The 17986-nt window shown below is 41.0% G+C and overlaps 2 protein-coding genes across 5 annotated transcripts in view; one reads left to right on the top strand and one right to left on the bottom strand.

Annotated features, from left to right (window-relative positions):
• swt1 (SWT1 RNA endoribonuclease homolog) overlaps positions 1–4844 on the bottom strand; it is a 32151-nt gene extending 27307 nt beyond the window's left edge. For 3 of the 4 annotated variants that reach the window (XM_080769528.1, XM_080769529.1, XM_080769531.1), the window contains exons 1-9: positions 4759–4844; positions 3782–3850; positions 3595–3665; positions 2952–3327; positions 2378–2722; positions 1400–1495; positions 1234–1320; positions 846–938; positions 616–711 (exon numbers count right to left, since the gene is read on the bottom strand). In XM_080769528.1, the coding sequence (XP_080625654.1) occupies positions 616–711; positions 846–938; positions 1234–1320; positions 1400–1495; positions 2378–2722; positions 2952–3327; positions 3595–3665; positions 3782–3835 (1218 nt within the window). In that variant the 5' untranslated portion in view covers positions 3836–3850; positions 4759–4844. The remainder of the gene's footprint in view (positions 1–615; positions 712–845; positions 939–1233; positions 1321–1399; positions 1496–2377; positions 2723–2951; positions 3328–3594; positions 3666–3781; positions 3851–4758) is intronic. The other variant, XM_080769530.1, reaches the window with a different exon arrangement.
• A 937-nt stretch (positions 4845–5781) lies between these two features.
• trmt1l (tRNA methyltransferase 1-like) lies at positions 5782–16635 on the top strand (the record flags this gene model as incomplete). The annotated part of the gene is made up of 16 exons (XM_080770133.1): positions 5782–5842; positions 6375–6506; positions 7416–7478; positions 7582–7695; positions 9097–9161; positions 10065–10221; positions 11080–11200; positions 12773–12852; positions 13121–13373; positions 13646–13858; positions 14026–14216; positions 14918–14996; positions 15176–15339; positions 15698–15763; positions 15979–16105; positions 16366–16635. The coding sequence occupies 16 exons, from the start codon at positions 5782–5784 to the stop codon at positions 16550–16552; spliced, it is 2073 nt and encodes a 690-aa protein (XP_080626259.1). The 3' UTR covers positions 16553–16635.
• Positions 16636–17986: the final 1351 nt, after the last annotated feature.

Here is a 17986-nt window from a genome sequence, read left to right as displayed (position 1 = left end):
TACACATATCACACTGTAGCAAATGCCACGCCAAAAAACCTAACAAACATTGGTGTTGAAAAACTGTGACCCATCATTTTAAAATCAGGTAATGGCAGTCTGCTTTCCCAACATGCATTGCACTGCATGACGTGCGTGTCATGTGATTGGCCGTAGACAATCGGAAGAAAGAATTTGCTGTGCGATGCTAGGGGGTAATATTGGCGAAACTAAAGTAAATTTTAAAATTGCATGCACATTCAAGGTGCTGAAAGAAGCCTAGATTGGTGCCAGAGCAAAGATCAATGTCGCACAAGGGGCGTGGAGGCACACAGAGCGCCGTTGCGCTTGGAGATTGTCCCCAGCAGTGTTAGCCTAGCGCAATGCTACAGAAGAGGGGGGCGTGGAATTAACGCAAATATTGAAAAAACAGTCTGATTGCAAAAGGAATACTCGTTTTCATCTCATGATAAAGGTGACTAGCTCGCCTAAGCTTGCACGGTAGTGCCTCTTGTAGTTCAAGTCACCTTACCTTCAGACGGCAGACACACACACACACACACACACACAGAGGCAGAGAGGGAGAAAGAGCATTCTGTAGAAGATTATAAAACGACTGAAGACGTCGACACTCACTTCTTTCTTAGGGGGAACCTTGTGTAAGGGCTTGGCTGTCGAAGGCTGAGGCTCTTGTGTGACATTCCTTTGTTTTGATGTTCCATCATGTACACTCTGCAAAACATCGAGTCATATTAAAACAAGAAATGGGAATTACTTACTGTAGTATTACTAAAACCAGTCTCCAGTTTGGTTTGCACATTATTTTACATATAGCATATAAACCGAGTGAAGAAGTCTACACTCACTTCTTTCTTAGGAGGAACCTGAGATTGTAAGGGCTTGGCTGTTGAAGGCACTTGTGTGACATTCCTTTTTTTTGATGTTCCATCATGTACACTCTGCAACACATTGAGTCATATTAAAAGAAATGGGACTTACTGTACTTATTATTTTACATCTTTACACATATCACACACACAATTTTTTAATTAGGTAATGGCAGTCCGCCTTCCCAACATGCATTGCACTGCATGACGCGCGTGTCATGTGATCAGCCATAGCCAATCGGAAGAAATAATTTGCGGCGCAATGCTAGGGGGTAATATTGGCGAAAATGGCATGCGGAGCACACCGTCGCTGAAAGACGCATATATATATATATATATATATATGCGTCTTTCAGCGACGGCTCACTTCTTTCTTAGGGGGAACCTTGTGTAAGGTCGTGGCTGTCGAAGGCTGAGGCTCTTGTGTGACATTCCTTTGTTTTGATGTTCCACTCTGCAAAAACAGTCTCCAGTTTGATCTGCCCATTATTTTACATATAGCATATAAACCGAGTGAAGAAGTCTATACTCACTTCTTCTTTCTTAGGAGGAACCTGAGATTGTAAGGGCTTGGCTGTCGAATGCACTTGTGTGACATTTCTTTTTTTGGATGTTCCATCATGTACACTCTGCAACACATTGAGTCATATTAAAACAAGAAATGGTACTTATAGTACTTATTATTTTACATCTTTACACATATCACACATACATTTGCATACTAGTATGCAAACGCCACGCCAAAAAATCCAAAAGAACATTGGTGTTACATGAAGATTTGTGACCCATATATAATTTTAAAATTAGGCAATGGCAGTCCGCCTTCCCAACATGCATGATTGCACTGTTTGTGACATGAGGGTTCAAGGGATGCACGACATTGATTTTTTTGAACAAATACTGATTGTTAAAATCATGAACGCCCATGTCTGTGTACTTGAACGTGAGACACAGTGTACTTGATATGTATTGTGTACTGCCTGATCTGTAGCATACTTTATAGTTAGGCTACGAGAGACATCTCCGGGACAGCAAGGTCAGCCTTGTTGCAGTAGGCATGTTATTATGTCTCATATCTTGTTGTACCGTCACTAAGATCCAGCACTATATGTTCCTGTTTGCGTAATAAACTTTGTGAACCTTTAGCGTGATACTGTCTCGTGTCGCATTATTGTTCTCCTGGGCCCGCCACCGCAGTCGCCGTACCAAAGGAATACTTCAACCGGATTATCACACACCACCCCGCCTGCACACAATACCTGTCTGTCAAACCAGACGAGGGTCCAGTACTTGAGAGTTTACAACACCAATAACTTCATGCTTCTCAAGACCGATACCGATACTAATAACCGATAATGAAAATATATAGACACATAGTACATAAAAAACAGCATACTGTACTAGTGACTCACTAGTGAGTAACGGTACATTTAACATAGCTTTGACCTAAGCAAATACGAGCATTCTGTAGTGTAGAAGCATATAAACCGACTGAAGAAGTCGACACTCACTTCTTTCTTATGGGGCCCCTGAGATTGTAAGGACTTGGCTGTCGTAGGCTCTTGTGTGACATTCCGTTGTTTTGATGTGAGTCGATGTGATCCATCGGAGTGCTTATCTGAGGTAGTGTGACTGCATGTGGGGTAAGAATGCTTTGCCGCCCTCTTAACCTCTTCCCTGTCGTCATTCACCCGCCGCTTAGATCCCTTCTCCCTCGGTTCTGCAGCCAGTGAGGGAGTTTTTCCCTCCACCTTTTCCCCAGATCTGTGGTGTGACCTTCGTGTTTCATGGGTGACATCTTTTGAAAGCTTGTGGACAGCTTTTTTGATCTGCCGACCACTATCAAGTGCACACGACTGTACACACACACACACGCGCGCACACACACGCACACACACACACACACACACACACACACACACACACACACACACACACTACAGTAAGATTCAAGTTCATCTTCCATATATATATAATATATACAGTATGTATGTATTGTGTCATTTGTGTGTGTATATATACAGAGAGAGAGAGAGAGAGCATTCTGTAGAAGCATATAAACCGACTGAAGAAGTCGACACTCACTTCTTTCTTAGGGGGTCCCTGAGATTGTAAGGGCTTGGCTGTCGTAGGCTCTTGTGTGACATTCCGTTGTTTTGATGTGAGTCGATGTGATCCATCAGAGTGCTTATCTGAGGTAGTGTAGGAATGCTTTGCCGCCCTCTTAACCTCTTCCCTGTCGTCATTCACCCGCCGCTTAGATCCCTTCTCCCTCAGTTCTGTAGCCAGTGAGGGAGTTTTTCCCTCCACCTTTTCCCCAGATCTGTGGTGTGACCTTCGTGTCTCAGGGGTGACATCTTTTTCCAGCTTGTAGACAGCTTTTTTGATCTGCCGACCACTTTGGAAATCATTGCTTTTGGAAGTGCTGTATTTGTCGTGGCTCTTCGTTGATCTATGTGTTCTGTTGATAGTCATAGGAATTGAAATTGGATGCACACGCAGATTAGACACACCAACAGACCAACAACGGTCGGAGATGCGGTCGAACATTCGGTCTAATGACAGTCGGACCAATAGTATGTCTAAACTAAAGCCTGTACCCAATTAAAATGTCACTATGAATAAAAAGATTGAGAGACAATATTGTAATATCATGATGACATTACCTTCATTTTGATTGACCTGCTTTTAGAGGAATCGGTTAATGCTCAAAGTATACATACTTTACCTGTCACAACTGGAGCTATGATGCTTCGAAGAATGCTTGCGTTTTCTTGCACCATCTTGCTCGTTGGAAGACTGCAAAACATTACACATACTGTTCAGCTTTATGTTACATATAGCTTTAGGGCAGCTTCATATAATCATGTTATAGACTAAATCAAATATAACAGTGTAATTAACATTCCAATTACCTCCTCGTCATTGTCACTTGGAGATAATCTCTTAGTCTTCTTCTTTTTAGACATTGTAGCATTGAGGTTCTAACAAAAAAGATTTGATTGATTGATTACTTTATTAACAGTTTGTAGAATAAGCACAGGAAAGCACAGTTCAATACAAGGTCTGCTAAGAGGATCAAAAGACTCCAACAAGCACTAAGGCTTTTTCTTTTACATTGGGGTCCGTCATTTTCAATTTATAACATACAAATTAGCCCCATATAGTACCTCAGTCCCTGCTCATACTGTAAGAGATACAATATGAGCATAGGGACTGAGGTACCTTATGGGGCGGCATACAAATAAACATTAAGGAACTATGAAAAAATAAATAAATCACAATATAAACCGGGGTGTGCTTTGATTTGATTTTCTACTGGGGCCAGTTTCGAATTGTAGTTTAAGTGCTTTAATTGAGAGGTTTAGATTTTTGAATGAGATTCACATCTCGCTTGTTTTACTCATCGGCTAGCCTCGGAAACGAAGACATTTTGCCTCTCAAAGTTAATGAATTGCTACACTGTTATGTACTAACATAGGATAGAATGGATATGGTATAAATATGACGTAGAAGTAACGTTGAACGTAGCCACATGGACCATGTTTCACAATTCATATGACACCCTCGTGAGTGACAGTCATGTTTCAGGGCTACGTTGAATGAAACATATATTGTCAATCATTGCCACTCTCGCACGTCGCTACACGCTTGTCAATTCATCACTCACTCGTCACACAAGTTAACATCTAAACAGTAAACAGTAAAAACTCGTGTAGCCAGACAACTATTACACAATCTCCGAATGCTATAAGCATTTGGGAATTGCGAGAGGCAGCAGTCTGGTAACGCGAGACTTAAACACAAGAGGATGAATGCATTATAAGATTACGTTACGGTAGGAGGAGACGTAGGCAAAAACGATTACTTTTACCGTTATAGTGACACTAACCTCACCAGACTACACAGGCTATATACTAAAGCTAAACCAAAACACCATTAAGTTACTTTCCGTCGGTCAGTTAGAAACCGTTTCCAAGTAAGCATTGAACTTCCGGTCGGAGGATTTCAAGATAAGAGCTATATTTGTTCCTGTTGGTTTCTGTGACAAAAATCTGTCAAGAAACTTTATATTAGCTTTAACTATCGCTGCTCCTTAGTTCCTACCTACATGACTGCCTGCCTACTGCCTAGTTACTCTAAAAAAAACAGTAATATTAGTACTTTAGTTTTTGCATTGACCTGTACCTTGTTTGAACTGTACCATTCTACTATAACTGTGAATACAAATTTCAATCAATCAATGAGCTGGTTATAGAGAGCATGAGGGAGACCGCCTCAGACAGTAGACCTACAGTTTCCATTAGCATTAGGGATCATTTGCAGTTTCAATAAATATCATGAAAACAACTAAAATACATTTCACATTTATATATCACTGTCAAGAAGAAGAATACCTGGGATTTAGGCTATATATATATAGCGCTTTTCATGGTACTCAAAGACGCTTTACATGTGTGGGGGCCGGGGGAGGACAACTTAATGGGCGCGTTCGGAAATATCACAGGAGCGCACTCGCCTATTAGTTTAATTGCATTGCTTCAGTGGGCTCAGTGCGCAATTTCCTAAATGTATGAATGTTACAGAATGTATAATGTATGACAATATATGACTTTTTCACTGTCCCAAACAACTACAAAATATAACATACAACATTTATTGGCCACATTATTAATTTCACAACATGCAGTATCATTTTTTTAAGTCCACTTACCGGAAGTTAAGAAGATTTACGTAACGAATGAATTGCATTGACGGAAAACATAAACTTCCGTAAATGTCCCGTAATGCTGTATGATGGAAGCGTTTGGAAATTGCGGAGGCAACAGTCTGGTAACGCGAGACTACGTAGAACGGAAATAGTAGCTGCAGGGTTATTGTGGGATTTGTAGTTTATAGGTTAAATGTTAACGCAATGGCGGAGCTCAAGGAAGGAGACACTCTTCAGCTACACCAGGAGGACGTCGATATAAACGGTAAATTGCATCGGGGATTTGTAACTTCTATAACATTGTTTTAGTGTAATGTGTGATCCCGAGTAAAATGCGGGCCTCGCCACGGAGCTCCGCTATGGGACCTACTAGTAGTAAATTACGCAGTACAAAATGAGGAAAAGCCACGGCCTCGTCGCGGAGCTCTGCAACAGGACCGTGTAGGCGCACCGCACAGTGCACAGTATTGACCGTAGCTCACCCTAAAATTCCCAGCCGCGTCTTTGGAGCAGGTCCTAACGCAAGAGACTGAAGAGAGGCTTGTGGCTATATACAGTAAATGGTTTCCCATCAATCTAAACAGAGTCCTCCTCAGTGAATATGACCTGAATATACATATTTTCACTGGTTTAATACACACTGTTTAAAACCATGTTTGTTCTCAACTAGTGGGAATGACAATATGACTTTTATTGATATACTTGTATTTCTTAATACCCAAATCATATCAAATGATAGGCAACTATGCCAACTAATCAAATTACCTTTCTTCTTTCTTTTTTTGTTTGTCCTAAAGATGGTGATCCTGTAGCCTTAACTGTGGTTAATCAGGCTAGTGGTCCTGCACCTCCACCCAAAGATGACCCAGCATCTGAGATAAAGAGTGAAGCGAGTGGTGATGATGCCAGACCATCCACCACAACTAGTGGTAATTTCATATTCATAAAGGTTCTTGTTTGTGCTGAGTTCAGGAATCAACTTGTCTGACCCCAGCAATTAAGCCAAATGACGTCATGATGACGTCCTCCGACACCTCCGGTGACGTTCAGAACTAGGCCAGATCACAGCCCATATGGGGACGATCTTTAAGTTGTTTCCGGGACATCTTCACCAGTTGAAATAATACAGCTTATTCTGGGCCAGAAGTACTCTACATCTGACCTCAAACCCTTAGATCTCTATTTATATGTTGATCCCTCCCCATCCATCTTCCTCTTCGATGTCTCCCTTTTGACTGATCCATTTAAACTCTAGACAGGCCTGCCCCAAAGTTATTAATGCAGCCACGCATTAAACTAGAGTTCTCAACAGGCCCAAAAATGAATGCCTGGCCCTGCCTGGGCCCTCATTAAACCCTGTACACTCAAGACACTGCCCCCGCTGCCACCTGTTCTGACATTCCATATGTTGGAATCAAACCCTGTACAGTGTACACTCAAGATACGCTCCAATGGCCAGTACAGAATTCATTTCACATATTGATCTGACCCCCCCCCCCCCCCCATGCCAAAGCGCCAGCACTCGCCCAGCAGTCTGCTCTCACCCAGGCAGATGCGTGCACGTGACCTTGCCCTTTAGGGCAAGGTCACTTCTCGCCCTCAGGTATCTTACTGGTAAAAAGCTACAAACTTAAATGATATTGTGTTCTTTAATGTGTATTTTATCTCAATTCAATTTGATTAAAAGGAGCTTTATTGGCATGAGAAAACACATTTTTACCCTGCCAAAGCAAGTGTCAAAATATAATAAAAACGGCATAGCCTATCAATGTTTGTATTTGTTTATGTTTGTTTATTTTATATTTATTTAAATGGATTTCTTTTTTTTCTTCTTACAGATAGACATATTTCCATTCAGACCAAACTGGAGGGCCTTGAAGTGCTTGTTGACCTCAATGGTGGTAAGTCAAGTGTATCCAGAATTTGTTCTGTAAAAAGCATATTTCTCAGAAGCCTAATGGGTTTAAATAACAACATACTATGGAAATTGTCTCCGTTCAACAGCTGGGAAGAAGTCATGTCCTCTGTGTCCAGAGGAGAAATTTAAAGCCTGCTACAGTCACAAGCTCCGGCGCCATCTCCAGAACCTCCACTGGAAAGTCTATGTGGAATTTGAGGGTATGAGAAATTTCCCGCTTTGACACTGAACACAGCAATGGGATTTGTGCAGCTTCTTTAATGATCTGCACATGTTTCAACTTCCTTTGAATGGCTAAAGATACGGAGGCCCATGTTATTAGACTCTTATGGTCTCTTCTGTAGCTTGTCTGTAGTAATCTTTATATTTAATGCCAGTACAATTGATGGATTACACACTACACAGCAACGTTATCGGTACAGCTGCTGCTGCTGCTAAAGGACAAAAAGTGGGCCTAATGAAAAGGGACAAAACCACAAGAACACTGGCTTTTGTTGGCATTTATATCACCATTGTATATGTGGCCTGAAACTAGAGGCCTATGGCCTATGGATTGCATTTTACAGCATGGCACAGAATAGGCCTTGCCATTTAGAACAGGGCTTGTCTATATCTCTGTCTTTCAATATTTCTCTATCTCTGTATCTACCTCTTTAAGTATCACTTTACAAAAGTATATTTAAAAGTAGACCAATCACAGCTCATCTCATGATAATGAGTGCATAAAGTAAACTACACTGCTCACTTCATGCTGCTACCGTAAGTGTATACATGGTCACCGCTCGCCTATACAGTAACTGAAGAAATGTTTTCAATTTACATTTTAAGATGTATGTTATTCTATGTAGGGGGATTCAAGCCAGTTATCGAGATAACTGAATACATTTAGCTGTATGAACTTGTTTAGAACTGCACAGGAAAACCACACCATTGATTTGAATAGACTGTAGACAAAACAGTACATTTGCTACCCTCTAGTGGTAAAACTGCTTATTTCCAATTGTTCATTCACATTTCACACCCAGTCTTTATTTCAAAAAGTTTTAGTCAAAACATAATTACTTGCGCAAGCAGAGAGCGCAAGTACTGCGATCGGTTTGGTATGTCGGTGTTGTCCACCGGCCAATAAGGGACCACCATTCTTGATGACGTAACTACGGTATGTTTGGTGATTGGCTGGGTATTTTACTATTTATGTATGTATGTCAGGGTAAGAACGGTGATCCCTTATTGGCTGTTGATGGAGACAGGCCATGTATGGCCTACTTGGCAGCTCGACAGAGTGCATTTCTAGTTCTTATTTAATTAAAGTTTGGTTGTACTCTGTTTATATTCTAATCTATACTGTTGGTTTCTTTATACCTGCATTCCCACTATCAGCAGTTAGTTAGATGTCGGGACGAACGGGTACAAGGAATGTACTAACCTCCCAAGTGCACCACAACGTCAATGTTCATTCAGCTAAGCATGTGAACCAGTGAACTGCATAAATGACTGTACAATAATACAAATGCTGATTACAGGCCATTTTTAACAAACATTTATAAATTGAATCTGATCTCTTCACCTTTAATGACCTTTGCACTATTTACCCCCAATAGGCCAGAGGATGTGTATCTGTCACCTACCCTGCAGACACCTGAAGCCCAACTTGAATGGGGACCAGGTACGACTATTTAAGTTACACACACAGTTTGTCTAGCCCAAGTAATGGTTGGTTTGGAACAAGGGTTCTGCAGAACCATCTGCAGAATCAAGTGACGCTACCCAAGGATGGTTATATCTAGCTCTGGTCCATAGCCTTCTACTGCTTCTACGATTCTGCCCTGCGCAGTAAGGCTATGGGACTTTCCGTTTTAAATCTCAAATGGAAATCAGACCAGCCTCTCCTCTTTGGCGTAAATAAAAAGAACATTTTTGCTACTCACCAAAACAAAGGCGGGTTGTGTCATTAGAAAGCCTACTTTCCTTAGTGGACGCACTCTGAGCCACCCACCACACGTATAAACGGTACTTTTGGCCAGAAAGGGATTTGTTTTCACCAGAGGAAAAATATTCTCTATGAGGCAGTTCTCTGGGCAATATCAGTAGAGGGTGCAGCAGAGTAACTAAACATTTTTTTTCCCGGTGGAAACAAAATCCCCTTTTGGCCAAAAAGTACAGTTTATACGTGTGGTGGGGGGCTCAGAATGCGTCCACTAAGGAAAGTAGGCTTTCTAATGACACAACTCGCCTTTGTTTTGGTGAGTAGCAAAAACGTTCTTTTTATTCGCCAAAGAGTAGAGGCTGGTCTGCATTCATGCGAGCGGCGGAAGTTGAGAGATATGGACCAGCGCTAGGTTATATCTGACAATTATGTGGCTTGTTGCCAAAAATGGGTACATTAATTCATCTGATTGCAGGGGCATTGTCAACTTGCGCTGTACCCGATGCCATGTTTGGCACTACCAACTTGACCAACTTGGCACTACTGTGGAAAATGTACATTTTTTCGTGCCATGTGTTTTTATTCGCGCTTATCCATGCAAATCAGTCTCTCAAAACCGCTGTTTGTTTGAATCCCTTACAGACATTAGGGAGACAGGTGGCCCACTACCATTGTGTAGTGTGTTCCGTCACCATTGCCCGAAAGACTGACATGATAAGTCACCTGAAACGACATGTTAACAAAGGCGAGACAGAGGCCAGCTATTCAGGGGGCTCAGATGTGCCCTTTGAGGAGCCAGGTAAAACGATTTTACATCTCAAGAAATACAAAAATGTAGGGATAGCACCATGTAGAATCTTATACATCATAAATGGTAACACATAATGCATGTATCCCAATCTAATGTGTTGTATTATGTTATTTATCCTTGTAGACTTTCCACCCTGTTAAAGACAGACCTGTTATGTCAGTGTTTTGGTATTTTCACCGTACATTTCAATAAACAAACATGCAGGAGGGTTTCATGCTTCAACTATGTGAGAAGAGGTGTGATATAAAAACAGATTAAGAAACAAAGCTACACACCCCAATCAAAAAGTGCCTATGTGATCCTTGATTGAATTATTTATTTCACAGTATGTAGAATGGGTACATTTCAAGTCGATACATAAACTGCTACTTTGTGGACAAAACCATGATAAAACACTAAGACCTGTTTACAACAGGGTCCACCATTTTCAATTAATCAGAACATTTAAAGACGTACAAATACACACTTCTATGGAAAAAACATATAAAGAAAGTTAAAAAGGGGGGGAACTCAGTCTTTTTTTTACGGGGCCAGTTTTGAATTGCAGCCGTCCATAGGTGCCCTTTCAGAGCGGGTTTGAAGGAGTCAAGGGATTCACATGTCTTAATGGCTGTTGCTAGGGTGTTCCGCATTTTAGTGGCATAGGAGCGAAATTAATTTAGTCCCTTGTTTGAGCCGAATCTGGGTTGCATGTGGATTCCTTCACCAGGATATTAGGGAATATCTTATTCTGGAACCATCAATGCCAGGTAGAGAGTACCTTATTGAAATGTTGATGAAAATGTACCTTATTGAAATGTTCTGATGCAAGTAATAATAGACATGTATGTTTTCCTGTTTGGCCAGCACCCTCTGGACAAGCTTATGAGATCATGAAAGAACTTGGGACCAACGTGCAGCTCCTTCCTAACCACACCACACCTCAGAAGAGTGACACTTACTTCAACCGTAAGATGAAGACCAACAGGTTCGTGGACAGGTTTTGCTTGATTCAGAGTTTCACAATGAAATGTCTCAAATGCTATTTGGCACAAGGACAGGGGAATAATTCTCATCTATGACACAATTGCTGAGCATTAAAGCTGCAATCTGTATGTTTTACATCATCTTGCTCTCTCAAGAGAGGTAATTGCGATTATGTCTGAACTGCAATAAAGCTTGTTGTGCCTCTAGACTGGAGTCCAATCCAGGCCACCCTCTGCTTCAAATAACATTCGTGTCATTGTCAACCTGTAGTAGTTGTCCTACACGCCACCAGGGTCTATATTTCACAATGGAAGAGTAGGGAGACCACCTCCAACCACAAATTGTCTCCACCAGGCCAAAAGCATGCTGACTGCACTTTTCTATTTCATACCTATCCTATCTCATCCGGTATTCATAGAACCTTAGTTAGTAGTTAGTCTATTTCATACAGGTATTGCCAGAGGGCGGTGTTTTCAACACCTGGATGTGATATAGAGAGTATGCACAATTGCACATCAGGACACGAGTTTGGAAGCGCTCGTTGGAAATCACTCAGCCTGTTTCTAAATGTCACATAATGCAGGAGGCAGCAAAATGTTGTGTTATTGAAAACAAGCACTTCCAAACTCTGACACAAAATAATCAAATGCAGGGCATTTCTTGACAGAAAGTAGCTCATAACGTTTCTATGGTGGATTTTTATGAAACACAAATTTTGCAGATGGAGGACAATTCAAGCTTTTCGTACAGCTGCAATGTGTGAGTTTAACATTGTTTAATGCAATCAGACAGGAGGACTTTTCTGTTTGGGTGAATGGGTTGCCAAGGCAAGAAAGTAGTTTTTTGCCACTCAGTGGGCGTTCCCGCATAACTTCCAGGTACGATGATGTCACGCGCATACCCTCTATATATCCAGGTGTTGAAAACACCGCTCTCTGGCGGTCAGTAGGTATGAATATGCATAACTCTCGATCTGCGTGAAACTTTGCATGCACACTCCCTAGAGGCCAACGAAAAACCTTTGCCCTGCATCTTTCACATCTGCTTTTTGTAGCACCACCAGGAGGATGACTTATGACGAACACTTTTTAAAAATATTACTCCTACAGATTTTGTCCAAAAATCGCGCAAATCGGTACACAGTAGGCCTATCTCTATGGTCATGTGATCAACATCTATCCGATTTTTCATATTCTATCCTGATTGGGCTCCAAAGTTTTCAGGATTGGTCCATTTTGAACAAAATGGCTGAAATCATGAGCGCACTGTGCGATTTCCATGAAACTTTGCATGCACATTGACACTTGGCCCAGACTGTTATAGATACAGTTATAGCTTAAAGTATTACAAATCACAGGAGGCCACAATAAACCTGCCTGACCTGGCGGAGACCTGTGCTGCGAGGAGCACTTTTTCTAGTTGTATTGTATTCACATACTCTTCCACGTATTGTTTTCCCATACTCTTCCACGTAGATATAAAAAAAAATGTTTGTTTTAAAATAAGTCTCAGATTATAGCCTTAATGGCGACCAGCTCAGTATTCATACAGTAAATGTTTATGCATATTTCAGGCAGCTGGTGTTTTGTTCACTGGCTGTGTTGGCAGAGGAGAGGAAACCCTTGGAGTGTCTGGATGCTTTTGGGGCCACAGGTGAGCAATTAACAATTGATGTGTATATATATTTATTATTATATGGTATACAGATATGCTTTGCATGTACTGCATATACATTTCCCCCAGGTATAATTAACCTGGCTTCAGTAGCTGTAATATGCTTGCCTCACCTTCAAATATAATTGTGTAATAGTGTTGGAGACTTGTGTTCCATTAGCATTCCAGTACAACACTAACTAGGTAGTCATTATATAACTGGGATTTTTCTCGTTGTTCATTTGCATGGAATTCCTGTGTGTCACAGGGATAATGGGCCTCCAGTGGGCCAAGCATCTGCGTAATGACGTCAAAGTCACTATAACAGACATCAGTGACTTATGTGTCAAGATGATTAAAGAGAATTGCGAATTGAACAACATCCGGGTGGAGGACAACTTGCGGACGTCCAGTGGACCTGAAGAGGTGAGCAGTGAAGGAGAGGGAGAGCCCATAGCCACAGTGGAGGTTGCGAAAATGGACGCCAACGTCATCATGCATCTGCGGCCTTTTGACTATATGTGAGTACAAGTGAAGGTGCACAGCACTGTCGGTGGAGAATGGGGCTATTTCCTTTTTCATGTTTTCAATGTTGGCAATTTGACACAATTCAATTCTAATTACTTTACATAAACTATTTATGCTAGTCTAGTGTATGATTAAAAAAATGATGGGCTGATCTTGTCTATTGTGTTTTTATATTCTTTAGTGTGTTAGATGGAGACTAATTAAATGGTTGGTTGGTTGATTAATGTAATAAATTATCTATTTGATTGGTGGTTATATCTTTCAGTCACCTTGACCCATTTGGCACGGCAGTGAACTACCTGGACGCTGCCTTCCGAAATGTCCGGAACCTTGGCATCATCTCAGTGACATCCACAGACACGGGCTCCCTCTACGCCAAGTCACCCAACGTCACCCATCGTCACTACGGCTGTCACATAGTCCGCACAGAGTACTACAAAGAGTTGGCCGCACGCATGGTGCTAGCCACTGTTGCCAGGTAGACTCTCAATCTTGTATCAATATATAGAGTGTGTGTGTTTCTGTGTAATGTATGTATCAAAATGTGGAGTGTGTGCATGTGTCTGTTAATTGTGTTTACAGTGTGGCGGGACAGAATTGTCATGAGGTAACATTTGTAATGTATTCATCATTTTCATTTTCCAGAGCGGCAGCACGCTGCAATAAAGGCATCGAGGTGCTGCTGGCGGTAGCAGTGGAGCATTTCGTCTTGGTGGTAGTGAGGGTCCTCCGGGGACCAACCCAAGCTGATGAGACAGCCAAGAGGCTACGGCAGCTCATCCACTGCCAGTGGTGCGAAGAGAGGGTATTCTCCAAACAAGGCAGCATGGTGCAGGGTAAGAGTAAGCCCTAGTTACACCCACACTAGCTCCTCCGCAAGAGTGGCATACCTGTAAGTCTGTAAAATACATGAGATTTATACGCTGAATACAGCTGTAGAATTCTCTAACCAAGATAATTTGACATACAAACAGTACAATTTATTGAATTTAATAAGGGAACATTACCTAACATCTTTTTACATTTTGAAAAATTAGCTGTTGAAGGGAAAATGTCATGTCCATTTATTAAGTAAATTAGTTCAGGGTGTTCATTGTCATATACACATGCAATAAAGCTGGTAGCAGAATCATGGGCAATGAAATTACCGTACCTGAAGCTGAACAGTATGGATAAAGATAAATTATGGGAAGTAAAGAGAATTTATAGAGCACCTTTCACAGACAATTGGAGTCAAAAGGTGCTTCACAAAAATAAAACATATCAATAATAAAATAAAAGACAAAAAATAAAACGATCTACATTTAACCAATCAGGCGGTGAAATAAAACAAAATACAGGTTTAAGTTACAAGTTAAAACAAAATCTGTAATTTTGGAAGATGGTGCATGTCGGTTTGTTTTTGAAAAAAGGAAAATATGGGAAGCACTTCATAAGTGTTGGTTTTTTTCACAATCCTGTGCTTCACAAACAAAATTAATATCTTATTTTGGAGTTTTATTTTGATTTGTAATTCATTCTTGTCTCTTTTCATCAGACAACCTCTACAACCAGCTGCCCTGTAACTGTCATGGGAGCATGCCTGGAAAGACTGCTGTGGAGTTAGGACCATTATGGTAGCTTAATCACACTATAATCACATTATAAAATGTCAGAAATAGCTGAAGGACATTTGTCTATGTAATTGGTATAATAAAATGCACTAGTGTAAACTGTACCATCATTGCAGAAAAGAAAGACGTTCATGTAACATTTGGGCTGCATTTCAACTTGCATACCAAATGATTGTTTCCAGGTCCGGCCCCCTGTTTAACACTGGTTTCCTGAGGAGGATGTTGTTTGCCGCAGTAAAACACAGTATGGATGACATCCAACCCCTGGTAAAAACTCTCATCTGCGAGTCGGAGTGTACCACACTAAAGTCTTCTGTACACGGGTCCTCCGCTCTCACCAACCAAGGTGAGACCCACTAGTGTGTCTGAGTGTGGTCCCATTATTTGTTTGTCTGTTCCTGACTTGGGCCATATTGTGGGACACATTTTAGACATGAAGACTGTTGATTGGAGATGCAAGTGTGTCACTATTTCTGTTTGGTTTTATTACTGTTTCACAAGGTTAGGGTTAAAGTCAGGAATATATTATGGTTAGGGTAAGGGCATATCAAATTAATTTAAGTCGATGCAATGTCTCCAAACATTTGCAAAACCAAACCAACCTGTGTGTGATGAAACGTACATTTTTAGGGCTGTTTATTTTCCCTGAAGCTGTACCCACAAGAGTGTTTAGTTCGAGTTTGTTGGTTTACTTTTCCCTTCAGTGGAATGCGGTGTGGTGATTAAAACCTTGCAGAGGGCTGAAGAGTCAGGCACTGCTGACCAGTCTGGTGAGTCACTTCAATGTATACCTTTGTAAAACTACAATCCCAGCATCTTCTCCTAGACTGCAGATCTACCATAGTCCTCTAGAGGGCAGGTTAAGCTAAAATCTAATTACACATTTCCTTCACAAGAAATTTTCAGTGAGACTGTATTAATATTTTCTTATTATTTCTTGCTGCCTGTTTAAATTGAGTTTCATATTCAAATTATTTTCCTGAAGGAAAGAGGAAGACTGGTGAGGAGCCAGGTAATGTCATGAAGAAGCTGAAGTCTGACGCATCCCTTGAGCACCCAGCCTTCTACTACAGTATCCATCGTCACAGCATCAGAGGAATGAACATGCCCAAGTGAGTTACACCTTATTTTTTTATCTACCTGTGATGATATTGGTTATGATATGAGTCAGAAGCCAGAGTGTGTTAACGAGGGAGCTGTGCACAAAATGATGGGCCTATCGCTGGTGGGTCCTCGCTCCCCAGATCAGAACTGCATCGATAAATGACGAAATGTCATTCCGCCTGAAGAAATCCTATCAAACAAAACAAAAAAAACCCTCACACATGCTATTTGCTTCCCTCAGTCATGTCTTTGTCTTTCCTGTTTCTAGGTTAAACAAGTTTCTCCAGTACCTAACAGAGGCAGGTTTCAGGGTGAGTCGAACTCACTTTGACCCCACAGGGGTTCGGACTGAAGCCACGCTGGAGCAGGTCAAGTCTGTCCTCACCAAATACAGCGTGCCCACCTATACCAATGCCTCCACAAGCCTGGCCACTGAAGACGGTGTGATACACTAAAGGCTTACTTATGCGTGTCTGAATCTTGACCAAAAATAGCCGATCTACAAGCTCACAACCAGCACAGTTGTCTTGTTGTTACAATGTCGTACTGAGACTGGGGGGGGGGGGGGTCGGGGTTCAGTACCTGGCAAAGTTATACCATGCAGAGAATAAAAATTGTACCGAATGCCACCCCGCTTGGCACTCCATATCAAGGCTTGGGTTGAGAGTAGGTTCCTGTGACATACACAAGTCCACTGTCAGTGGGTGTGCTTGTACATCAAGCTGCCTCACGCTAATGCTCCTGGGCTGCATCTCTCGGGAACTGTTGCTTTCCAAGGCTACACATACTTACAAGCTCACAGCATTGTGATCTTGTAGATCGGCTATTTTGTGGATTAAGATGAATTCCTTGAATGTCATCAGTTCAGAGATTCTCTTCAAATGGCTTAAACATTTTGTTTTTGGTCTTTTTTTTTATCAGACCGACAATTCGGAAATTAAAAACGGAACAGCTTTACAGAACCAATTCAAAGATTTTAGGGCAGTCCTCCTTATGGAATGGTATCTGATTTTATTTTCAAAGCAAAGGGCGTAGGCAGGCATCTCTGAATGTCTGGCTAATGGCTACGCGAGACAATGCAAGATTTCTGCCTAACTGCCATTTTTATTTTTCTTAAACACTTTTTCTACTAGTTTTGTCCAAAACATTCTTTAAAATGTGAAACGTTAAACTTTACATTTTGAATTGACTGCATTTGCTAGGAAGCTAAATGTTCGAATGCACAAATGTAAGCTTAATACTTGCCTGTTTTGTACTTTTTTTCAGAGAGCTTAATAATGATGTAATTACATCAAACAAAAATATATTTTTGGGGGACTATAGAATATTTATTGTTTATTAAAGTATTGAATCCTGTTCTGTTTATTGTTTTCTACATTTTATTATAATAAAAGTTTGTTGTCTGAATAAAGCCTGAATAATGCTGGTTTCTGAGGAATATGATTCATGCATTCCTCACACTTCCTCTGTATTTCTTGGCAGTGGGGGAGACATGTATGGACAAATCTTAAGTCTTCCTTGTGCATTCTGAAAATGTAAACATTGAGATTTGAGGCCTGCCACCAACAATAGGTTAACTTGTTTGTACTTTATACCTTACCCGTTATTAAGCTCTGCTTGTGAATGTGATCTATACATTGAGATGGACTGTTTATAGACAACAAAGGCTAAGATGTAAAACAAAAGGGATATTCCCCTATTTCTCAATGACTATTTACAATTTAGGCATTTAGCAGGTGTTCTTAATCCAGAAATTCCAGATGCATGTACATAAAATCTAGGATCATATGTAATCCAAGAAAGAACCTCTTAGGTCTAAAACGATATATTAAAAATATCATAGGCCTACATTGTAACTAAGATGCCAGTTAATCAATCTGAATTACATT

The sequence above is a fragment of the Protomyctophum bolini genome (assembly GCF_963924005.1).
Source record: "Protomyctophum bolini genome assembly, chromosome: 8".
Lineage (NCBI taxonomy): Eukaryota > Metazoa > Chordata > Actinopteri > Myctophiformes > Myctophidae > Protomyctophum > Protomyctophum bolini.
Note: the sequence above shows the minus strand (reverse complement) of the source record. Positions and strands in the feature narration are given on the sequence as shown.